Source organism: Rhipicephalus sanguineus, chromosome 6 (assembly GCF_013339695.2).
Source record: "Rhipicephalus sanguineus isolate Rsan-2018 chromosome 6, BIME_Rsan_1.4, whole genome shotgun sequence".
In the NCBI taxonomy this organism is placed as follows: domain Eukaryota; kingdom Metazoa; phylum Arthropoda; class Arachnida; order Ixodida; family Ixodidae; genus Rhipicephalus; species Rhipicephalus sanguineus.
In genome coordinates, this window is record NC_051181.1 from 164,489,117 (window position 1) to 164,514,578 (window position 25,462).

At 45.9% G+C, this 25,462-nt stretch overlaps 1 protein-coding gene across 1 annotated transcript in view; it reads right to left on the minus strand.

The window, feature by feature from the left end:
• LOC119396979 (aminopeptidase N) overlaps positions 1 to 25,462 on the minus strand; it is a 47,149-nt gene that overhangs the window by 12,101 nt on the left and 9,586 nt on the right. The window contains exons 4-13 of the mRNA XM_049416664.1: positions 22,510 to 22,665; positions 17,067 to 17,169; positions 15,560 to 15,680; positions 14,391 to 14,545; positions 13,831 to 13,944; positions 9,784 to 9,918; positions 7,939 to 8,004; positions 5,949 to 6,014; positions 1,519 to 1,676; positions 703 to 797 (exon numbers count right to left, since the gene is read on the minus strand). Coding sequence (XP_049272621.1) covers positions 703 to 797; positions 1,519 to 1,676; positions 5,949 to 6,014; positions 7,939 to 8,004; positions 9,784 to 9,918; positions 13,831 to 13,944; positions 14,391 to 14,545; positions 15,560 to 15,680; positions 17,067 to 17,169; positions 22,510 to 22,665 — 1,169 coding nt within the window. The remainder of the gene's footprint in view (positions 1 to 702; positions 798 to 1,518; positions 1,677 to 5,948; positions 6,015 to 7,938; positions 8,005 to 9,783; positions 9,919 to 13,830; positions 13,945 to 14,390; positions 14,546 to 15,559; positions 15,681 to 17,066; positions 17,170 to 22,509; positions 22,666 to 25,462) is intronic.

Here is a 25,462-nt window from a genome sequence, read left to right on the forward strand (position 1 = left end):
TCCCTTTTGTCTCCAGTTTTTCACGCTGTTTATTACTATGAATACATACCAACTAGCCCAGATTACCTCTCTTCAATCTAAATACCCTGCCCGAAATCCCCAACCATTTTTTTTGTAACGGTGCGTAATAAGTCACAAATAAAACGACAAATAATAAAAAGACTGCAACACTAATACCCAACAGACTTTAGGAGCAATGTATTACAGGCATTTATTTGTTGCAGGAATTACAGAATGTTTAAATAACGCTAGCCTGCAGTAATAGAAACCTTTCAAAGCGAGTGAAAAAGATTTTTCTTTTTTGCTGTTTTTCCATCAGTGATTCGTTGCGCCTTGCAGTTTCCAGCATCTGTGCATTATATATATATATATATATATATATATATATATATATATATATATATATATATATATATATATATATATATATATATAGTCGAGAACTGAAGGAGCACACTTACGAAAATTGCATATTTTTACTCGACGTTTCGGCCGTGGGACAGCCTTCTGACCTTCAGAACTTTCTTTTGAAATTTTATATATATATATATCTGTGTGTGTGTGTGTGTGTGTGTGTGTGTGTGTGTGTGTGTGTGTGTGTGTGTGTGTGCGTGCGTGCGTGCGTGCGTGCGTGCGTGCGTGCGTGCGTGCGTGCGTGCGTGCGTTCCTCACATAGCACAGAAAAGTAAAACCGAAGCTTACCTTTTGTAGTTTTCATCCACATTACGTTTTCGGTGTTCGTAAAATTCTTGTGTTCAGCGTCCGTGTACGTGATGGGAATGATCCACAATCTTGACCTGTACAGAGATAAAGAGCAAAGTTCCGACTACTACTGCAGAACACGCTCTAAGGGAGGGGGGGGGTAGTGGGAGTGCCCAAATTTAACGCTCATTGTTTCACTTGGCAAGGGTGAAATAATAATTTGTAATGATTGACATCAACACGAGAGTAAGAAATCAGCGCTTCAACTGGAGAAAAATACCGGACCTACGCCGAATGTGCGGTGCACTCAGAGCATAAGGAACGGCATTCTCAGAGTCACATTGTAAACTGTTGGAGGGTTGCTTACTGCAAATACTCAACATGGAAAGCAGTCGTTTAATTTGCGCACATTTATAAAAGACAGTCGGGTGGTTCTTGTGACCTGAAAAGTATATTGCGAAGGACATTCAGCGTGGCGGATGCTGTGCTGTTTATAAAAGGACCAGGACAAGCTCACGCCAGAAAAGAGTCATGGCATTTTCGCATGGTATTTGCGAAAGCGTTCGCGCCAGCCGGGCCATAGAGGATGCTGTTGAAGTGAAACCCTTCGCAAGGCTTGAACAGCTCTCAATCACCCACCGCTTCCCGCGGCGTAAAAGCCAAGCGCGTTTCTGGGGACCCACGCGCACTCCGTCCGTAGAAACGTACTTCCGTTTGAGCCAACACCCCTCGACATTCTGCGCAATTTAGGCTCAGCAGCAGCGAGGAGGAACTACACGTCTACTCATTTAGGCCGCTTCGGTTTCTCCTCCTTACTGGTCGGGCCTGACGCAGTGGTGCCTCTGTGTGAGTGAGGCTGTGCGCGCTTCGTAGTCCCGGACAACGTCCACCACTGGGTAGCCCGGTTGCCTCGTCCACGTGTCCATCACTTCCTTCACATCCACTCGGACATGCGGACCGCCTTCGGGTTGCGCCTGCGTGTAGGCACACGTGACAACAAAATCACTTCTCGCGAGAAGGCACCTAAAAGAACAGAGAGAAAAGCTTACAAATGTAACAATAAAAAATAGCCATGACATTTATTTGGTTTCCAGTGCCATATACATCTTATGAGCATGGTCGAGCTGCATACCTGCATTGAAAAGAAAAATGCAATATAATATAATTACTGGAGTTTTACGTCCCAAAACCACGATAGGATTATGAGGGACGCCGTATAGTGGAGAGCTCCGAAAATTTTGACCATCTGGTGTTCTTTAACGTGCACCAAAATCTAAATGTGAACATATTCGACAGAGATCTGTTTGGCTGGGTGAAAATTCATACAAAAAATAGTAAACTCTCCAGCCACTTATAGTCCAAAGCTGCTAAAGTTACAATTTAAAAACTATAAACTGACCCGACGTTTCGGGACCGATTCGGTCCCTTCCTCAGGGGTGACTGTTCGGCCTGCTCCGAAGCTAGCGACTTTCTTTGGTGGTGTCCTCCTCTCCATCGTCCTTCTTCCCGCCGTTCTTGTTGCTGCGATGTTTTTTTCCACTGGTTCCGTAGACCGTGCACGTACACACTCGGTAAGGTTCCAGTTGAGTGGTTAACATTTCCAGGTGTTGTTTGGATATGCCAGGGCTCTAAAAACTGTCTTTTTGTGTGGCTGCCTTCCGTGTCGATGACCCGGGCATCGTCAAAATTGATGCCATATTCCATGCTCACCGGAGAAATCTGAACCTCTACAGGCCAGTAATCAGAGGCAGACCACCCAAGTCACAGGAAAACAAGCGGCAATACGAGTAAATTAGGATTCATACACAGGAAGGCACAAACATACCGATAGTCCCTAAAATACGTGTACTCGGATTAGTCACCGAGGCTAACGGCACCAACGGCGAGACCATACGCAGGCTAAATGCCAAAGTCACGAATGCGATGAGGCTCATTCGCAGGGTCACAAATAAACACCAAGGCGTGAAAGAAGCCCACGTAATCCGTCTAATACAGGCCTTCGTAATAAGCCACATAACGTATGTAGCAGCATACCACAACTGGCGAAAAGCAGAAAAAATAAATGCGCTCATCCAGAAGGCCTACAAACAAGCGATAGGAATACCAGAGTATGCGAGCACAGACCTGCTTCTTCAGCTAGGAATACATAATACACTTGAAGAGATAGCGGAAGCTCAGCGAATATCCCAGCTTGAACGGCTCACAACAACCAAAACGGTAAGAAACATAATGACCAAATTAGGAATCATGTACCATGCACAACATGAGATCAAACATGACATCCCCAATACACTCAGAGCTAATATCGTCGCTAACCCGATACCGAAAAATGTGACCCCTATCACGAACGCGGCCCGCAGAAGACACATAGCCAAAGTACTGCTCAAAGCCCACGGCACAAACAGTCAATCTCTTTTCGCAGATGCTAGCACATACCCTGAACACAAGGCCCAGACTGCTGTCACGATTGACACGTCGGGCATGTGTATTAACGCGTACACTGTCACAACCAACAAGATATGGGAGGCTGAGGAGGTAGCCATAGCCATGGCTATCACCTCCAACAAACACAAATTCATACTGAGTGACTTGCAAGTAGCTATCAGAAATTTCACGCAAGGACGGTTTTCACAACAAGCCCTCAGATTCCTCGTTAATAGCCAAGAACTAAAGAAAGCAGATGAATCCAAATACCTAATATGGTTCCCGGCGCACACGAGACTGATACCTCCAATACGAACTAGATGGCCCACGAGTTGTCGCGAGAATTAACCAGCCGCGCAACCCGAACGGACCCCTCGGTGAACATCCCTGGCGGCGCCGACGTACCACACAAAGACAGACTTACATGCTACACAGAATACACACAGCACTACAGAGAGACGAGGCGCGTCTTCCCCGCACCTCACCCGAGTCTAGACAGGAAACAAGCATCTGAATACCGACAGCTACAAACAAACTCCTACCCAAACCCTGTGCACCTCCACAGGAGCTACCCTCACCTACACCCGGACAACAAATGCAAACTATGCACAACAGAAAGGGCTTCGTATAAACATATACTGTGGGAATGTCCCGACCTATCAACAAGTTCTCCTGAGGCCCTCGGGAGCGGTAGCGGCTAGTGCTGCTCAGCTCGGAGGTAGAAGACCAAAGATTGGCTATCCAGCAGGCCAGGGAGGCTATAGGGAGACAAGGTCTCCTGGTGTCTACCTGTGCGGTCTAGCCCGGACCACAAACATGCCGGATCTTGTAATAAAGTTTATTCACTCACGAAAACGCGGGAGCCACGGAGCAATGCCACATGAGACCGTAGGCAGCACTTGATGTAGCGTAGGCATTTTTTAGATGCGAAGCAGCTTTTGCGCTGGGCTTTGTCCGTAGTTCCATTGGCGACCGTCCGCTTTCTAAAACCTACCATAGCCATCTGTAACATATTGAGCGCGCGCTCGCGCCAAGGAGAAGTCTTCTTCGTCTTGTTCTTCGACCGCCTTGATGATGATATGTGCAGAGCGTGCGCTCGCGCCAAGGAGAAGTCTTCTTCGTCTTGTTCTTCGACCGCCTTGATGATGATACGTGCAGAGCACTTTAGGGGCCCGGGCTGCCGTATGCTGTCCTAGCTTGGCGTAACGCAGACAAAACCACGTGTGCTGGCACGCGCTAGCGCATTCGGGCCTGTGTAAGGGGCTGAGTAAGACGCTGTGGCCTCTCCCCCTTACACTCTCTCAGCAATCATGTGATAGGCATTGGCGAACGAGATTCTGCAGACGCGCGATGAACCAACGCGTTGTATCCTAGTCAGAACGCGCTGGCACCCGCTAGCGCGTTCGGGCCTGCGTAAGGGGCTGGGTGAGACGCTGTGGCCTCTCCCCCTTACACTCTCTCAGTAATCACGTGATGGCGTCGGGGAACGAAATTCTGCAGACGTGCGATGAACCTGCGTGGCGTGCTCCAACAAGAGTTCGGGACGTGTAACAGCAACAGCAACTATATAGTTGAATTTATGGTGTGCTCCACATGCAAGGACACGTTCAACACCGGGCAAGGTGCCCGTGATGAACGGAACTTTAAGTCGACCCATGCACTCCTTCGCATCCCCACATGGTTCCCTTTAGTGGAAGATTGTGCATTTCTTTTTCTTTTCTTTTCACACCAATGAAGAAATACATGGGAAGGGGCGAGGGTGAAAGCGTGATGAAGGACCGAGATAAAAGATTCACTCACACGTGGCGACCGCTATTTCGTGGATGTTTTTTTTTTTAGACGGTACGCCCCTAGCTACCATCATTTAGCGTCCATCGCAGTCACCGATAGCCTACTCAATCGACCTTCGTGCACGAAGCAGCCTTCGATAATTCGTTGAACTTACATTTGAGGGCGCTAAAACCGCCGCGCGTTAGGGCGGCAGCCACGTGGTATTTTTTTTTTAATTCGCGCGCTTTAAAGAAAGCCAGGGAAAAATTAAGTAGGGAATTTGTCTTACGATAGATTGACAAATTCGATGTTTCTCACCAAGTGCTACAAGTTTCGTACTGAAGATGTTTTTCTAGAGTTGCTCATTAAAAAGGTTCATTAAGTAATGTTTGTTAATTGCCGAGCTTTGCGGATTGGAAAAAAATATTTGACGTGTTCTACGTGGCTCAGAACAATACTGCGCTAATTGGAGACACGTAGCAACTATGCTTAATTTTTTATTACTTGGATGCTTTTCATTTGAGACACCCTGTATTGTTTTATGAAAAGGGCTAAAAAAAGGGGCAGGAAAGGACAGCAACTGTTCATCAGACTGCACCGATTCAAAGGAGCCTATTGAAAAAAACCACCACAGAATAATAAACACCACTGTTTGTTACTATAGAAGTCGTTTCGCTACGCATTCCATGAATCAGGACGCCGCTTTTTTTTTATTATTTACCTCCAATGTAGACTGTTTACATAAAGCTCAAGAATACAGAAGCCATTGAAATGCCATTCCTACCTGAACATGAATTTAAAGTCGAACCCGCTCAAGCATTGGAAACTTTTACTTTTTTTTACAGCCTTCGCGTTTAGAAGGATTTACGCTCTCAGCGACATCTTCGTGCGGTGTCAAAGTTTTTTTGTAGGTAGATGTTATGACTAGCCTGCGTATTATATCTCCATAATGTATGTGCGGGGCTTTGCTAATAAAAAATGAGCACTTACACCATACGCGAAGAACTAGAAAAGAGCTGAACCGTAGGAACAGTAATTAGGTACATGCCTACCTTGGTGAGTTCCGCGAAGAGTTGGTCCTGATCCGCGTTGCCGAAGCTGTACTTCTTTAGGTAAGCCTGTAACATCAGCGCGACGTGAACATGATGTCTCAAAGGGGCAAGAACCAATGGACTCAATTAGATAAGTAAGAATCGAAGCTGTTAGACAGCACAGTATGCCCTTGTTATCATGCCTGTTCCGTGAATTTTTTTTTTCCACGATGGACTGGCACGGCGCTTGTATTTGACATCAGTTTTTTTTTTTTTGTTATTTTCTTATAGCGTTCTGTGGAAGGAGTATTGAAGGCACTTCAATGCTAAAAGAATGAACTAAGCACTATAGAATGCACGCTTCTTGGTAACCTGTAGTTTACAAGTCTTCCAACGTTAACAAGTTGCTAAAATTTCATATGAGAGAACGAAAAAAACGATGATGAAAGGAGCATTTAGTAAGTTTTTCGACAGTTTTGAAAGTTGTGTAGGGATAAAAAACAGCACTCATTTACCATAACCGAAGCACTGTTCTTGAAGTCTAGTTTGTCACACACACAAGAGGCGAACTTTCGCTTCGATAAGGAAGCATTTTTCGCTTTCACGAGTATAAGGTGAAGCTGGTTGGAACAGCGTTTATGTATGCAATACTTAATTTCAGCACGTACGATTATACAAGTGGTAGGTGTTCGTATTCACTCAAGAAGCCAGTCTAATAATAGCTTTTCTAGGAGCTGAACAAAAATTACGGAACATGTGCGCATAATAAGAGTACTGAAAATGTAAACACGTGTTTACACGATCTTGCACGATTCTATAGATTTCAGTGTGGTACTTTTTGGATAACATCGTTTCTTTGCAGTAGTGCACTTCCTTCGTCTGCAATATTTTCGGAGCTTACAACGGCATCATATTGAAGAAAGTGTTCCGGCGCGAACTGGCAGAGCAAAGACGCACATACAACGCACAAAATGGCCGGTAGTCAACTGCACTTAAAGACACATTGATAAAAGACCGACGAATAATAATATGAAAGAAACAAAAATAGCTTGAATTATGGTAATACCATCGACCACGCTGTTGGCGATTTAAGGGGGAATTAAAATTTAAATCTTGCCACACAAAGTCGAAGAATCTGGCGAGAAGCCTTTGGCACTGCGCGATTGAGGCATTCGAAGTATACCGTAGACAGTCGGCTGTTACTTACTGTTGTTAAAATTGTAGTATTTATACTATGTAAGCCTTTGCCATTTATTTATATGCGTATTACGTGAAAAAAATGCTCAAGCTTACAAGCGGTGCTCCTTCGCAGCAACAAGTGCAGACCTTCGGCGAGCCGTGGTGTCCTCTATTTCACGATCACGCACGTGGATGCTTTTTATGTACAAGCGAATTTGTGAGTGCATTTTAGGTCTCCCTCTGAGAGGAAAAGGCTATAGACTAGTCATCCCATAAATGGGTGCGTGAGTGGCGTTACATGCATCACTTAATGCCGGCGTATGATCGCTTACAGCGCTAGCCTATCACTGTTTCCAGCATGCCTCCAGAGCAGGAATTCCTCAACACGAAATGTGGAAAAGATTGAAAGAAAATGTGCCATGGCGTATTCCACGTTGCCACGATTAGACTGCACTTGTACCGCGAAACCTTGTGATGCACTTAACGGCGTACCACAAAAAACTGATCGCCAGTACCTTCAAAGTTTCTTTAACAGTCCCATACCGTTGCTGTCATGCGGTCAAATGTGCGACCCACACCGCTGAACGCTGCTAAACTGATTGGTCCAAACTTCTCAGAGTACAACGCTTAAGTGACTAAGCATAAAGGATTGGGCAACTTGTGTTCCAAATTATCTGCATCGAAATATGTGGTTTTTACGATGCGTAACAGAGCGAGACGCAGCAAAAACGATGAACCGTAACTTTTGCCTTATTAGGCGCCGCAAGAACTGTGTTCCATAATGCCGGTAACCAATAACCCACCTTAGATTGGCGTGCATTGGTTTACGTACCCTGAGGCCCTTGAGGAAGACCGGAGGTGAGAGGAAGTACGACATCATTCGCACGATAGAGGGTCCCTGCGAATGAACATTCACTCTGCCTCAGCACGTGTGCACAATCGAATTTTTTTTTATTTCGGTTCAGCCAAAACGTTCAATTTGATAGCGAAAAAAATCTCACGCGTGCAAGCCTGCGCCCACTGCGACGCGCTCGAGTATATATGTTAGGTTAGGCTAGGTTATGTTATGTATAGGGTAGGTCAGATAAGGCTAGGTTACATTAGGTTAGAAGAAGTGTCGAGAAACAACGCCAGAAAGGTGGCACTGCTTCTCTAGACAAGAATCAGTGCGTCAGAGAGATAACTGAGGCTTTTGAGATCGCTCAACCGCTTTTTTTATTTATTTATTTATTTATTTATTTATTTATTTATTTAAAAACTTTCTAGGTCCGGAGGTATTACACAAAGAAATACATTAGTTATGTGGTTAACAAGGCTATAGCATTCCCCATTATAGTCATCTCCCCTCTTTGTGGTAATGTCGAATCCTAATTAATAAAATTGTTGCCTAAATGTATTTTCTGTTTACGGTGTATTGTCATGCGCATGGCATAATTTTACACGCTCCGCTTTTATTTTGTTTTTAATTATCCTGAGACAGAGTTGCCAGTTCCGCTTATAATAAGCGGATTTGGGCTTCTTTTTTCGCCTAGTCGCTTGAAGAATTTTTCAGTCGCTTATCGCATTTTTGGGGGGTATTTGCAATTTCCCAGCAAATACGGTTATTTTGGTGATCTCCACGTTCGCCAATAGCGCGTTGGTCGATGACTCTGAGCAGTTGGGTTGAAGTCAAAAGTACGTTTGGGGAATCGACAAGTGACGTTAATCATGCACTGGCAAACGTGCATTCAAGTGAATGGAGACTACTCTGGAGTCAATGTTAAAAAGTAAATATGCGCTTTCGTTCATAGTAGCGCATATTTTCGCAGTACAAAGTAATTAAAGTGATTCTTTCAAATCCCCTTCGTATTTGAGTGAGATCTTGCATTTTCGATGAAGGAGAGAATGTTTTAGGTTGGTGTACTTAGATTTAGGTGCACGTTAAGGAACCCCGGGTGGTCAAAATTTGCGGAGCTCTCGAAAACGGTGTTTCTCAATCATATCGGCGTTTTGGGACGTTAAACCCCAGATATCATTATTATTGAGTGAGATCTTTCTATTAGAATTAAATATATTTTGAAGAATGGGAAAACTAATTACCGCTTCTCTTGTGTTTCTTCGCGAAAGTCGTGCCGCTGTTTTGGGGATTCTTTTGTGAGGATTATTTGCTTGTTAGCTCGTAGCATCTGGTAACTCTGGGCAGGAGGCTGCAACCCCTAATCATCTGGGGGGGGCTCCAAGTCTGTTGCACATCTTTGTTCAGTGGAGACCGTCGTCGTTTAATGTGCGAGCTTCTGCAGGTTTCATGACGGCCGCCGAGGACACCCTGTTGCACATCTTTGTTCAGTGGAGACCGTCGTCGTTTAATGTGCGAGCTTCTGCAGGTTTCACGACGGCCGCCGAGGACACCCTGATGTGGCATTTCAACAACTTCCCGTCTTTACTCCCAGAAAGGCCAAAAGCAGGTCGTTGTGAGCAGCTCGTTTTTTTTTTTTATTCGGACTAGTCCAGTGGAAAGGGGGAGGGATGTCGCTCCCCCTAATGGAGAACCCTGCGCACACCTATGCCATTTCTGTTGTGTCTATTACCCCCACCCCCATTAGGCAATGTAGGCAGATTGTTATACACGATCAGTTAAGCTGTGCCGTCTCATGAGCTTCAGTAACCAGCCAAACAACACGATATCCAGCTGGCTGACCTTGTTGTAGACGATTCGGTCAAACAGGCTGTCCAGTTCGGTCGAAAAGTTCCCGTCCACGGACAGAGGGTGACTGTCCGTGTTGTACTCCGCCTTCATGATGGGCATCATGTCGGTCACGGTGAACTGGTTCAGCTGCGTGGCGAAACACTCTCTGAGAAACCGAACGCTCGAGTAATATCGCTTCGCCGGAGACAGCCCTCGCAAGAAAGCAAGGATTAACATAGCGCTGTTAAGTCGAATGACACCTGAAAAAACCCTTTGTCGGGACGACTGCATCAACACACCAGATTAGGTTGGTGCATTGTGCTCTGCTACGCAAAACGAGCAATATAAGGGTACATAACGCACTTAAGAATTCACATTCTGGCTAAACGCTGATATGTTCTCTTTAGGAACAGTATTATAGACCACCGAGAGAAACTGTCAAATAATTATTACTTTAAGACAAATCATTCAGTACATATTTCCAGTATTTAAGGTTACAAAAGGACACGGGTACTATGAGGGACGCTGCAAGATAAAAGCGCATCGGATGCGTCCGATGAGGTTCGATCGAGCTCGGACCGAGTCTTATCGTACCCTATGAGTGCCCAATCGCGTTTCATTAGGTCCGATACAGTTCGATAAGCGTCGGATGTAGGTGGAGCGATCGATCGCATTTACAAGAGGGGATTTAAACATTCTCGGTTGCAAAAGGTTTGCGTGCATTCGAGATTTCAACACCGCAGTTGTACGGGTGACGTCACATCACACGTGACACCCCATGTCACGCCATCGCTCGGCGCTTCGCACACGTGCGGCGGCAGCACACATCCCGTCATATACCTCGTCGTCCGCGTAATGGCGCCCCCTTGAGCGGTGCGCCATTGCTTACGCATAATTAGACAACCTCTATGGAGATCCTGTATTTTTGTTTGTTCAGGGGCTTTAGTGATAAGTAGAGTTCTGCTTCCTTAAAGGGGCACAAAAATGAAACAGTGAATCAGTTTATACTGATAAACTATACACTGACATCTCCACTATCATTAATTTAACCATCATATATAGGCTCATTGGTAGAAGAGGAAATAAAGGACAAAGTTTCATTTTTAAATTTCGCGCCGAAATCTCCGCACGTAACGTCACATATTTCAAAAGGTTTCATTCTTATTTCGGCCACACTCGCTTAATGAAATTTTCTGAAACTTGGCATGCCAAGTCTCTGGCCCCCTAAGAGGACAATTTACTTCGTATTTACCGATTAGGAGCTACGTAGGCCCTAGTAGACGCCGTCAAAATCTATGACATCACGCCCATTTGTACGGGAACGTCAAGGTGGCGTCGCCACCGGCATTTTCTTTTCGCGTGTTTTCTAGCTCACCAAACGTCTTCTCGCGGCAAGAGTGGTGATTTTGGCGTTGTGAAAGAGCAGTATTACTAATTTGAGAAAAATCATTTTTATCTTTATTGTCCCTTTAAGGAGTCATATACAGTAACTCTGATAATCCGCGAAGGGCCACGTGGTCAAACGTCGATCTCATTGGTGGAAGCTATCGCGTTCGTCTTCCCCAATGAAAACACATGCCGGCTGCCAAGGCCTGTGCTGCACTGCACCGCACTTCTCTCTCTCTCTCTCTCTATGCCAGGGGTCTCGGCTCGCGGACCCTTCGCTAGAGGCCCGGCGCGACATCGACAGGCTGCTAAGATCTTGGTTGGAAGTACCTACATGTGCTAACACCTGCTTGCTAAAAGGTGAACAAGTTCGGTAGAAGGTGAACACCCGCGACCGACAATGAGGATCGCCCCCGCGCAAGAAGTTAAGGTGGGCATTTTATCTCTCGTCGCAGCTAAGCGTTGGCAGGCATCAAGTCAGCGTGTTTAGAACTTTAGGCGTCATCTTGTGCTTCAAAAGAATCAGAATCAGAATTTATTATTTAAGGTTGAGTGAAGTTACAGGCGTTTGGTATACAGGAGGAGGTCCCATAGTCAAGAGACTGCATCGGGACCTCCTGTAGAAAATCAAATATGGTAATAAACACATCATAGTAGCAACAGTAGCGAGAGCAATCATTTAAGCAAATAACATAACATTCACAGAAAAATAATACAAGTGATTACATAAAATAATACGCTTTTAACATAGTCACAGCAGAACAAAAATAATAAGAGAAGAAGAAAAAAAAACAAGTAGTACAACATTCAGATAATCTATATCCAAAATACACTGAACAACAAAACCAAAGTACATGTACCTTAAATAAATGAAACAGTTACTCTTCTCGTTATTCAGAAGGAAGTAAGTGCATTTTTAGTTCTTTCTTAAAATGGTGTAATGGTCTTGTAGTTCTTATGATAAGCGGAAGAGTGTTCCAATGTGAAATAGAAGTGAATGCTACAGTTTGCTTCCCATAGTTAGTCCGAATTTTGGGTAAAAGAAAATTGTTGTTCATCAGTAGTGCTATAGATCATGAGATTAGAAGATGAAAAAATGGGCTGCGGAAGTTCGTTATTTTTAAGTCTGTAGAAAAAAATACCTACTTTGTATTTAGTGAGTTCATTGGTGGTGAGAACGTTATTCACGAGTAGTAGTGATTTGTCATTGGAAAGGCGTGGGCTGCATGTAATCATTCTTATAGCATGGTTCTGGACAATCTGGAGAGACGCAATATGAGTATTGCGTGTATTTCCCCATCGTGTTATACCATAAGTGAAATGAGAATGGACGAAAGAGTGATAGAGAGATGCGATGCGTGAGAAATAAGGGCGCGTTTTAATTAGGACGCGTATAACATACGCTATATTCTTTTTGGTGTCAGCAATATGACGGACATTTTAAGTTACTATCCAGAAGAATACCTAGAAAAGAGAAACATGAGCTACGAGAGAGGGAGTGGGGACCAAAACTGATATGTGGTATTGATGCTACGTTCTGCTGATGTGAAGTGAATACAACAAATTTGGTTTAGTAGAATTAATGGATAACATGTTGGTATTACCCCACTTTAAAATATTATCTAAATCAGCATTCAAAATATTTACCAGATGAGATATTTTTATGAGAGGCGAATATAGTCGTATCATCGGCGTACAAAATGCACTGGGATGAAGAAAGACAACTCGGTAAATCATTAATATAAATCAAAAACAAAAGTGGCCCCAGAATAGAGCCTTGGGGGCACACCGATGTTAGTAGTTCGCTGTCGAGAACAAATGTCTGATAAGGAAACAACTAGAACTCTGTTACATAAGTAGCTTTTTATTAGTGAAAGAGCAGGGCCACAGATGCCAATTGACCCGAGTTTAGTGAACAGAACATTAAGATTTATACTGTCAAAGGCTTTTGTTAGATCCATCAATACTGAGACTAGAAAATTTTCGTCAATTAACCTTTTTAGCTGATCAGTAAGTGTTATGACTTTTTTATGACTGTGCTAAATCGTACCCACATTATTTTTCCGCCTATAGGGACTAATGACGCTTTTTCTTTTTTTTTTTTCTTTTTGCATGAGGCACCCCATGCGGTCACCATACGTTGTAACATAACTGCGGAACAAAAACTACATTTCAGATTCGGCGCCTCCAGATTCGGTATCGAAAAGGGCTGACATCAAATCCCCTTCAGAAATGAGCGATATGGCCTTCCTTCAAGTGTCAGCGTTGCGTTAGTTGATTGACCCCCTCTTTCCCGCTCCAACCTTCCTCCCCGTCTTGGCTCTTGCGGGACTAAATTTCGTGACTGCGGCCCGCTAGCAAAGGTGAGTTTGAAATCCCTGCTCGACGGTCAAAGCTGAAGAACGCGCTAAGAAAGCTTTTTTATTATTATTATTTTAAACCAATAGCCTTCTTTGGCTCCCCCCGTGCGGTATCCGTGCATGTTGTGTGCGACGGTTTACGTAACCTTCAAGGTGATCAGCCAAGTGCGCGAGCCCTGTGCAATTGGGACACCAGGTGATGCGTTCTAGTCCTACCGTACACGTCCGATCCGCACTGACTGGCTTGCAACTTCCGGAAACTTGCAGCGCTTACTCTATGCTTTCGCTACACAATTGACGAGGCATCACTCACAATATTCCACTCTGGGTGGACGGCGTCGACGCCCAGGTACTGCATGTAGGAGGCGAAACCCTCGTTGAGCCACACGTCGTTCCACCATCGCATTGTCACCAGGTTGCCGAACCACTGCGTCACGTGTTAGAACAAGGTATACCTTGCCTATACTCCTGTAAACGGTAACTGTAAACATGCCCAGTTGAATGCTGCAAGCAGAACCAGCATTCTTCCACAAGTTTATCTCTGTAATTCATGCCCCTTTATCCGCATGCTAACACAAATGAAACGAATGTTTTGTTTGCACATGTGCTACACTCTCAAATGCATTGAATGTATTCTCGCTTTATGCAATGGAAACGTCATCGTAAATTTTTGACTACCCGTTGAAGTTTTTTAGCCTCAACATTTTTAATGGTTCCTGTACGTTGGTGTCCGTTTCTTCTAACAGTCAGATAATATCAAAAGAGAAAAAACTTTCTCATGATTAGAGGCGGCAAGGTGAGATTTGGGATCGTCAATTGGACGGCTATTGCAAGCCGTTGGCAACCATAAGGAGTAGGCAATTGCAGGCACACCTGATGTGCCAGCTCGTGCGATATAACCGTCGCTATGGCCACTTTGTGCGTGACGGCGTCCTTGGCGTCGCTGAAGAGCAGGCTGTTCCTATGGAAAGTGAGCAGCCCCCAATTTTCCATGGCGTCCACCAGGAACGACGGAAGCGCAACCAGGTCTGCAAGAGCCAGGTACACAATGACTTGCACGTTTACGTTCTGGGTGGAGTTTTTTGTGCAGACGCGGATGAGAAAGAAAACAAGCTTATTACTTGCTTTATTACAATTTTTTTGTCCTGTCTCCCTCATTTTCTCAGCAATGCTCCACCTAGGGTCACAATGAACGCTCGTTCACACTTGCGACTATAGCACCGGTCGCGCGACCAAGAAGGAACTAAACGCGACCGACGTTCAGACCTGCGACACACCCGTCACCCCACGGAGTTCGTGTCATATCCCTCGTAAAATAAGCTAGCGTCCTGTTCCTGCGCATCTGATTGATTCATAGGCTTGCGAATGCAGACGCGCGACTGAGCCAAGGCAGTTGCTTTGTGACAAAAGCGGCCATTTGCGATCAGTCGCTTTGCTACCAACGTGGTCGTGCGCCCGGTTCTACTCGCAGGTAAGAAGGAGCCTTAGCACAATGTGCAATCGTGTCCTCCTTACCACACCATTTCAATTTTCCTGTAATCGTCATTCAAAGTACAGTAAAAATAGTCAAGTTTCCTATTGCTCCAGGAAGAATGACACACGCTCGAAGATTCACATATTATCGGTAAATAAATTAATACCGCCTTATTTATGCGAGAGTCTCGCGTTATTGATATGAATTTATATAAAACTTATTTTAAACGTCTGCTGTGCCCAACATTTCATCTTGAGTGTACATTGCATGCCGAGGAAGCCTACTACAAGCTTCTTATAGCCTCAAAATTTGGCGTCTTAACCCTCTTGAATAACTCCAGGCGGTCGAAATTACCCGGAGCCCTCCACTACGGTGCCTCTCATAGCCCTGAGTTGCTTTGGGAAGTTAAGCTCCTATAGCCGACCAAACCAGCCTTGTGTGCTTCGGAGTTGAACCGAAAGCTAATCAATTTCGCTGTACTGAAAGAAACACCGTACGAATAACATTTCGGTTAGGCATACATTGCAGGCGATTCATCAGCTAGGCACACACGAGCGAGGAAACTTGCCAATTTTGGGCAGAACGTAGGGCACATCCAGGAGCCGTTCAAAGTAGTCGATCATCAGAGGAGTGATCTCGGCAGCATAGCCGGCCTGATCCGCTTCGTCGGGACGCGTCCAGACGGACACCTGCACGGACACGTGCGGCGCTCACTACCACGCTCTGCAGTAAGGGCCAGTCTGTTTGCACCTCCACTGCTCGGGGATTCACGTGACCAGAAGTATGACGTCATACCACCACCGTCGTACAGTTTCTATGAGAGGCAAGGTTCTGGCCGGCGCTGTATAACTGTCGCTATTTTGCCAGCGTCAGCTGTTGACACGTGTCACTGAGGGGGGTGCAGCAGCCTATACTGCGTTGCTTCGCGGTTCTATGTTGCTAACATGACTTGCTACCAGAGCCAGGGTCGACAGGGTCGACCTCCTGCTTCACCACTGACGTCATACGTGACGTTCCGTCACGTGACCTGAGCGAGCTGTTGAGGTGCAGATACAACACCCCCTCCCGCCCTGGCGGTTACGCTGATCCTCTTGCGCTTGCGCAAAGCGTACTACAACGAACACGACACGATCGCTTACTACGCACTGTGCTCGTCGATGCCATTTTAAACGCAGAATCTTCTGTTTGCAGTGACAAAAGGTCCCCATGCAAGCTCTTCCCAATTGTCCCAATGAAAGTTCGTATCAGACGCATACACTGTGGGTATTGATTTTGTTGAATACCGTATACGTGTGATGCGCTAAACAAAATTGCTAGTAAGTATGATATTTATGCATGGATATATAAGAAATGTTATACCAGCGCGGTTGGGCTGCCGAACAACACCGCCAGGAAGGTCACATTTCGAGGGGCGCGCTCGTGTGCTTACATGTAAAGAACCCTAGGATGTGGTCAAAACTGCTTAACAACAGCAACAACAAAAATAATAATAATAATAATCGCCGGGGTTCTACGTGCCAAAACCGCGATGTGATATGAGCCACGCCGTAGTGGGGGACTCATTTCGACCACCTGATGGGGTTCATTAACGTGCACCTGAACCTGAGCACACGAGTGTTCTTTTACACTGCGCCCCCATCGAAACGGGGCCACCGCGGCCTGGAATCGAACCGCCGCCCTCGAGCTTAGCAGCGCGACGCACTAAGCTGCCACGGCTAGTAGTCAAAATTAATGTGCAGTCCACTGCCTTAGAGCCGTATCGTGATTTTGACACGTAATTTATCTCTAAGCTGTCACAATTCTAACGAATAAATACAGTAACGTTAATTCTATTCAGATCTCGATGACAGTACCATCCAGCATCGAAGTTTGATACACGACATAAATTCCACCATAAAATCAAATAAGCGGAGGATTTTTTTAACTTCATTCTATTCCATCCGCTGCGTCCACTTGAGTTATTCTGGTGATAATGTATGCACAAAAGACGTCGCACAACCGACTCGCGAAGTGAAACAACCCATGGAATTGCAAAAGGAATAAAAAGGATATAAAGAGGAGGGGTCAGTCTTTACCTTTCCATTCTTCGTGGCAGTGTAGTTGCTGATCATGAAGGCGAGCGTGTAGGTCGACATTTTGACGCTAGTCATAAAGTGGTCAGCCACGTATCCGCCCGTTCTGCGAAGTCAATGCGTTTCACACGAGAAGTTTTCATTGTACAGAAAACCAGCGAAAAAGGTTCGTCCGCGAGGAAACACGGGACGATCGAGTTAATTGGCAAAGGAACTTTAATCAGGAGAGTCTACTTGCACCCCAACAGCTCGGGGTCACGTGAACTGACCAGCATGCCGTACAATTTGAATAAAAGGCACGGTTGTGCTTGGCGTTGCGTAAGTATCGCTACTTCGCCAGTCTCAGTGGTTGGCCCTAATGAAGGAAGGGGCGGGGGGTAAATTGCGGCGCGCCGCTTCGTAGTTCTGTTTTGCCAGAGTCATCGCTTCCAGTCAGGGTCGACAGCGAGGTGCCGCTCTACCACTGACGTCATGCTCCGGTCACGTGACTCCGAGCTGTTGAGGCGCAAACATACCCCAAGGTAAATGTAACTGGTAGCGAAGCTTCCACAGAAGCCCACACGTTCAAAGAATGGCGGCTCATCATCTGCTAATGGGGCGTAGTGTCATCTGTGTGTGGAGGGAACAGTTCCGGCGGAGTAAAAAATAAAGCGGATGTGACGCGATATTCGGTAAACAAGTGAGGCCATTTTGTTGGCACGAGCACGAAATTCGATCTAAATATTGTTTTTGTAGTTCCCTGATCGCTAAAACTCGCGCTAAGGCGAGCGGGCGAGTCATTGACGAGTGCGTTTTAAGTCAACGCCAGCTTAAACTAATATCGACTCATGACTAGACAGTGGTGTTAAGTGTACTGCGCCTTGGTTTTACTAAGAAACATTCTTGGAACTTTTATTCGGCGTTCGTGGCGTCATCCGTAGCTGGATTAAAGCAAGCAGCACCTCTCACACTTGCAGCGTTGCTTACCTGCCTCGCACATACGCAGGTTCCTTAAAGTGCACATTGCTTGTGTGCTTCAGTTCTAAGAACAAGAAGAAATGACGCATAGTCACGCCAAAATTAGGACGTTTCAGTTTCATTTAACTGTCACAATAACGCAATCTTATTATACTGCACACAATGAGCACCACGTGTGGTAATAAGTACAAAAAGTGCGCGGACACTACGTGCACTGTCTTGCCTTATGTTCCGATGAATTACCGTTACGTGTAACGTATACAAGCATGCGAATTGTAGCGCGATAGATAACATAGCGATATGCTCACTGATAACAGGAATAATAGTATGCGCCGCATGTTCCCGAAGGAAAACGGGCCACAGGAATACTGATTCATGAAAATTCAGCGAGCACAGAAATCCGAACCATTGCCCCAGTATCTTATCTAGAAGACGTGGTGGCCAGGCGTACGTGTGTTGCTATTGCATCCTTGCACGGCCCATCGTTGCCGCGTGCACCGAGGCAAGCGCTCGGCGTTAAATGCTATCCGCATCGTCCCGTTGGACACTTTACTGAACGACGAACCGCACCTGACAACTCCGCGCACAGCAAAAATTAAATTCTCACAACAATAATTCAGAAAAAGCACGCAAGTGCGGAACACCAAAATACGTGAGGGGGCGTGTCGTCGCAGATGAACTTTACGAGAACAAGGGTCTTAATGCCTGCTCCGTAGACATCAAGGACCTGTACTACTCTTTACCGCACGACACGCTACTACGGTGCGTTGAGAACTGTATTGATAGCTTTGGCTAAGCTTCTTTCCAGAATGCGGCGGCTGTGTTGGTCAGCGGTTTTCCCGAGTTCCTTGGTTTTTACTTAAGAGCAACTTTTGCCTCGTGTAATGAAGGCATTTTCATTCAAAAAAGAGGCGTGTGTATCGGTTCATGCATAGCGCCAGTTTTAAGTGACATTTTTCTTGCTTACCATGGACCGACTACTTCTTAGCCGCCACTACAAAACGACTGTTGTGAAGTTTTCCGTTTTGTCGACGACTTTCTTTTGCTTTTTGATTGTGACGACGGGGGCTTGAAGCTGCTGTTTCAAACGGATTATGTCATTTGAAAGAGTATGTCACCGCTAATCCAGACGCAATGAGCTGCCGCAGGGATGCCTCGTTAAGGTTTTTAGATTTGCGACTAAGCATTTCTAGCGATCACCTGTGCTGGAAGTATGAGTTCCGCGGAAGCAGGCCACTTCTACCATATCTGTCAGCTCATTCAAATATCGTAAAAAGGGGCATTGCAAATCTTTGCTTCACCAATGCTCTCAGGAAATCTTGCGGCTACTCTTTGAAATGTAGCTTTCTTGAGCAGGCTTCCCGTCGGACAAGTGCTGGGTTTCCTGAGATTGTGCTGGTTTCGGTAGCAGAAAAAATGCTTAGGCCCATTAAACAGGGAGGTGAAGCACCAGCAAGCTGTGCCGCCAGAGATAATAAACGAGTCGCGATGCTCCCTACATGCATAAGATCTCGCATAACTTGAAAACGATAGGGGACAAGGTTAAGGTTGTATTCCCAGCTCCGGAAAAACTGTCACTGCTTTGTAAGCGCGTGAATGCCCAAGCCACACGCAGGCGCGTTCGCACAACAAAACATAAGAGGCAGTTCGTAGCGTGTGCATTGGGTGTTGTGTGCTTGATCCCGTTGAGAAGTACGTTGGAAAAACGGGCAGATGCTTGAACGAGCGTTTAAAGGAGCATTACTATGATGTCAACATAGCTGTTCAAGGCCTTCTCGGCATACATTGTAGAGATTGCGGTTGTGAACCGGAATTTGAAAAGTGCACCATTGTCGCGAAACATCGTCAGCAGCTCACGTGTGCAATCATATAAGCCAATCAAATGAAACAGCTGGGTGACCTCTGCGTAAGCATGCCTTCTGTTGCCCTCACCAAAAAGGAAATCGCGTATCTGGCTGCTATGCAATATAGGTTGTGCATTTGTGCTGGTGTGTGCTGTTGTTATCACGTGTATATATTTCTAGCGTTTTCGCTAATAAAATTTAGTTCAAGTCAGCGCCTGCAGGTGTTGTGTCCTTTCATGTGTCCTCGTTGATTTTGCGCCGTGCAAATATGTCGATTTCACAAGTGCGCCTTTCCGTCCACCGCAAGGGCTGCACTAAATAGTAATGACGTGCGCCTCCCTTCAGAGTGCGCTGAGAAAAAAAGCTTCTTTTAATAATTAAACACTGTCATAAATTCCTTGCACATATTGCACCTACATAATATGGTTGGGGAAATAATGTCATTTGTCAAAAACGAAGATTGCTTTGCGCCTGAATAAAACTCCCCTTGCTGATGCCGCTGGCAATATGTTCTGAACTGCTTTTCACCCGAAGCTTCCCGACCTATTCGGATCGACCTTGCATACTCTCCCACTTCCAATCCACCTTTCCTTCCCTTGTGTGCTCATACTTTTTGCTAGTTCATTTACAAGTAACGGCTCGCCCATCGGGAAACTCTGCTGTGCACAAATATAGTGGCGAAGCCACCTATTGGGCCCTTTCTTCGTAATGTTTAACACAGCTAGAGCTCGTCATGCACATTAAGCAGTTATAAGATCGATGCTGAGGGTTGCCCTTCGGGCAGTGTCACCACCTAGTCATAATGAGCAAAGCGAGCCAATGCACTGCCACAAGCAGTCGTTGAATGCCCGGGCACATCTACCCTCTTCTTGAGAACACGGTGGAAATAAACTAGACCAGGTACGTGCTCAATGTTCTAAGCGTGCTTACGAAACTAACAGCTCCTTTTCCTTTTTTTTCGAATTAATATTGCGCATTTTTAGCCAACAGCCCCTTATATCCATAGTTCAGACACATTGAAGACGTCATCGTCTGTGCCTTAAAAACGAGGGTCGATCCCGAAGCAGTCGAAAAAGTTTTGGTCCCATAGGCCGACATATTAGTGCTAGTAGTAATATGCAAATAAACACGGCAGCCAGCTCAATAAGGTCTCCACCGAGGACGTTTAAAACAAACTTTTTAAACCTCCTTGGTTTCCACTGGAGATATCATAATCATACCCCGTTGCATTGAACATGGCAGTGTCTTTTAAAAAAAAGCAGCCAATGCAATACGCAATGAAAGACACATGGAGCACAGCCTCATTTTAAGAGAGTTTGTCGCGGGTTCATAATGCTAAACTTCAAAGAGGAAATTCGGTACGGGACATAGAAGAACACACAAACAGGACAAGCGCTAACTCGCAACTATACTTATTGGGGAAAAACTTTCCTCCGTACGTGCACTGTACAGCCGACATGCGCAAGCGCACTGCCCGTCATAACCACGCACACAATAAATAAATAAATAAATAAATAAATAAATAAATAAATAAATAAATAAATAAATAAATGTTTTATTTGTGTGTGTGTGTGTGTGTGGTTATGATGGGCAGTGCGCTTACGCATGTCGGCTGTACAGTGCACGTATGCAGGAAAGTTTTCCCACAATAAATATAGTTGCGCGTTAGCGCTTGCGTGTGCGTTTGTGTGTTCAAGAAGCGTCAATGTACAGAACTGCAGCTTTGTTTCAAACCCCAAACCTAGACCGCTATGGTGTCGCAGCTCGGGCTTGTTGGCACGTCATAGTGAAATACCGGACCCACGATAGAACAGGAACACACTATCACCGCGCCGCGTCACTATGCGTGTTTTCTTCGGTGTCCATTGCTGGCGCTACGATGGTATTTCCAGAGCCCGAACGACTCCAAAGAGATAAAGTATAGCCAAACACGTTCGAATGGCAAGGCTTTAAAATTAAGAGGGGCTGGCGTCCGAAACGTATTATTTGTTGCACTCGTATTGTTCACTTTTCTAATTGAAAAAAAAAAAAAACTGCGGCCCAAGATAGCTTTGGAAGTTAGGTTAGCCTTGGGCTCCTGTGCTGGAGTACGAATGTTGGTTCCCACTGTATTCTTAATTCAGTATATATTATAGGCACCCTTCATACACTTTGGTGCATAAAATAAAACACGTGTTTAGCACGTGTTCAAAGTGCAAGAATTCACATTTACTTTAAAAGGGATATTCCTAACATCAACCGTGACTCACGCACTCGTAGACATTACGATGACAGCAACATGCCCTTTGGTCTTGTTCCTATAAGAGTTCGCGGCGTAGATTTGTTTATTGTGGAAAGAAACGTTTGCATTCCACCTGTGAGGCTGTTTCCGATGCTCACTAGCTTCGTGGTGAGCGTCGTGGTATGCGAGTAGACAAACAGCGTTAAAACGACAGGAGCAAGAAAGGACGCAGTCGCGTCGTTTCAGCGTTGTTCTTCCACTCGTAATCATAAACCAACCATCGCAAATGCGTACCCTTCTGCAGTTCATATGCCAGGATGTCCGTGGATGGCTTTCGACGAACATCGCATTTTACCTTCGGCGCTAAACCGTGTGGAGATTGTCGTCCACCCCGTACACTCCACGGCTGAGAACGTGTTCGTACCTGCCTTCGGAGCGCACCAGCGGCATGGTGGATATGGAGTGGTATGCTTCGGGCCGGACCACCACCACGGAGAAAGTCGCCTTCATGTCCGGCTCGTCGAAGCAGGGGAACGCTTCGCGGGCGAACGTCGGCTCGAAGAACGTCACCAGAAGGTGTCTGCAGACGCAAACAGAAAGAATTACAGAGGGCTGAGCTAGTCGGTAGGTGTTCATGTAAAAAAAGACTGGGCGCGCAAATGACGAACACAGGAGAGAATGAGAGCAGCATTTTGGGCTAGTTGGTGATCCATGACATCAAAGAAATTGCGCGGCGAAAACATGGACAGAATAAGACAAGTACAAACACAGCGCAAACTTTCAACTTTCTTTGATGACAAGAGAGAAGCCAAGACACCGCAAACGCCGACTAACTGAAAAAGGCGAGAAGCGGCGGAAAAAAAGGTAGACACAAACATTTATCTGCGCATGCCCAGGCCAGAAGCGATACCTATCAATCCGGCACGCGTAATGGTCTACGTGAAAGATATCTGTTCATGCATTTGATTTCTTCTTTATGCAAGTTAATACTTAGGATAAACACCGCAAAAAAGCACGGCCACGGAAAGAAAACACACAGGACAAGCGCTGACTTCCAACTGAACTTTTCTTGACATGACAGCATCGTATAAGTACTCGCGATAACAATAAGAAAAAAGAACGCGGAAAAGAAGCCGTGACAGGAAACCAGCAAAAAAACATTACCAATCACAGTGGCCCGCTGCGCAAACCGCCGCATTCCGAGAGCCCTCTGTCAGATAGTGCAGCCGAAGGTTTGCATGCGCACCCGTTCCTTTCTCGCACCATCTGAGCAGCCTCACTGATTATGCGCGCTTGCTCATCCTTTATCTTATCCAGAACGGAGCGCACCCGCACGTGCTCACATGCAGTGCCAGGAAGCCATCTTTGCCATTATATAACAATAACTGTTGGGGTTTAACGTCCCAAAACCACGATATAATTAAGGGGACGCCGTAGTGGAGGGCTCCGGAAATTTCGACCATCGGGGGTTCTTTAACGTGCACCTAAATCTAAGTACACGGGCCTCAAGCATTTTCGCCTCCATTGAAAATGCGGCCGGGATTCGATCCCGCGATCTTCGGGTCAGCACCATAACCACAAGACTACCGTGTCGGCTCTTTGCCATTACGAACGTTATTGGCATGCTCACGCAAGCGCTCGTTTAGGCACCTGCCCGCCTGGCCCACATAACACGCCCCGCAAGACAAGGGGACCCTGTACACTAAGCCTTGCACACAGTGAACAAACTGTGTTTAGTGTTTGACGACACATTATTTTCCGCGTCCCTTTACGGGACAGGTTCTATTCTCCAGCTGGGACAACTTGTCGGGAGCACTGAAAACCACATTCACATTAATACGTTGTCCTATTTTCTTGAGGCGATGAGAGCGCATGTGCGGTATATGACTGCCACTCGGCCAGCAGTGGTTCAGCAGTGGTTTGTTCTGTGTCCGTACGTTTCCTTTTTCCGAGCATTGTCTCGGCTACAGGGAGCTGTACCCTGCTTCTTCTAGGCGCTGTGCCAGGAGACTAGCTTCCGAGACGTGTTGGCAGGACCTCTACAAAGCGTTCGAGAAACACCACTACTAATTTACTATGAGCCGATGTGAACGGAAGGATAGGCTTCTGCGAACGGGGCTCGTAGCGCCAGCACGTGTGGTCCTCTGAGAATGAAATCCTCAGATCTAGGAAGCGGATGCTGTCCTTTTCTGGCATTTCGTAAGCCACCACGAGTGGACACAGGCACTCGCGAAAAGTTTCTAAAACCTGCATGACCTGAGAAGGAAACATCAGTGAGTCGCATTGCATAACTATGAGATAATCATCCACATATCTAAAGGTTCTTATGACGGATAATTTGCTAAGCCGATCATTCAACGCCCTGTCAAATTAACTTGCCAACGCCCTGGCAAGTTAATCGACGACTGGCTCATGCATGCGTGACCATTATCTATATGCTAGGCCTAAACTAATAGACGCGTTTGTTCATTCTTGTGCCCCTATAAAACTGCGCATTCATCGAATTTCCGCGTGCATTTACACTGTCGACAATGTAAAGATATATTACCAGAGGCTCGCTAGCCGGAAGCTGCCCATCTAATCTATCTTGATGAAATCGAAGGTTTGACGATGAATCATCTGATCGGGAAGAGGCATGATGAGAAAAGGAAAACAAGAAACGCCGACCAATATAATAAATATCTGGTGTCCCGAAACCACGATATGATTATGAGAGACACCGTGGTGGAGGGCTCCGGAAATTTCGACCACCTGGGGTTATTTAACGTGCACATAAATCTAAGTACACGGGCCTCAAACATCTTCGCCTCTATCGAAAATGCAGCCGCCGCGTCCGGGATTCGATCCCGCGCCCTCCGGGTCAGCAGTCGAGCGCCGTAACCACTAGACCACCGTGGCGGGGCACGCCGACCAATATGAAAATGTTTGCATGAAAAATGTTTACGATTTGAAAATAAAACGCCGACCAGTTGAATGCGTTTTCATATTAGCCGGCGTTTCTTGTTCTCCTTTTCTCATCATCACTCTATAGCTTCGGTAATCCGGCTCAAATAACGTGGTCCTAATTGGCTCTCGCACTTCGGCTTATTTTGACTCGGCAGCTGGAGTCTCCGTAAAGCGGACATCGCGAGTAGCCACGAACGACGTGAATTCGCGAGATATGGCCGTAAACGCAAAACGTATCCCGAGAGAGTTTACGTTCCGCGAAAGCAAGTCTACGTTCTGTAAAGGTACGCGCATGCGCAGATTCCACCCGGTATTCCGGTAACGGGAAAAGTATACGGACAAGCTAAAGACCAGTTAATGTTCAAATGAGGTGGGACAACTTCTCTTGGCAATGAAGGGAATGTTTCGGGGATGGAGCTTCTGCAGCACGT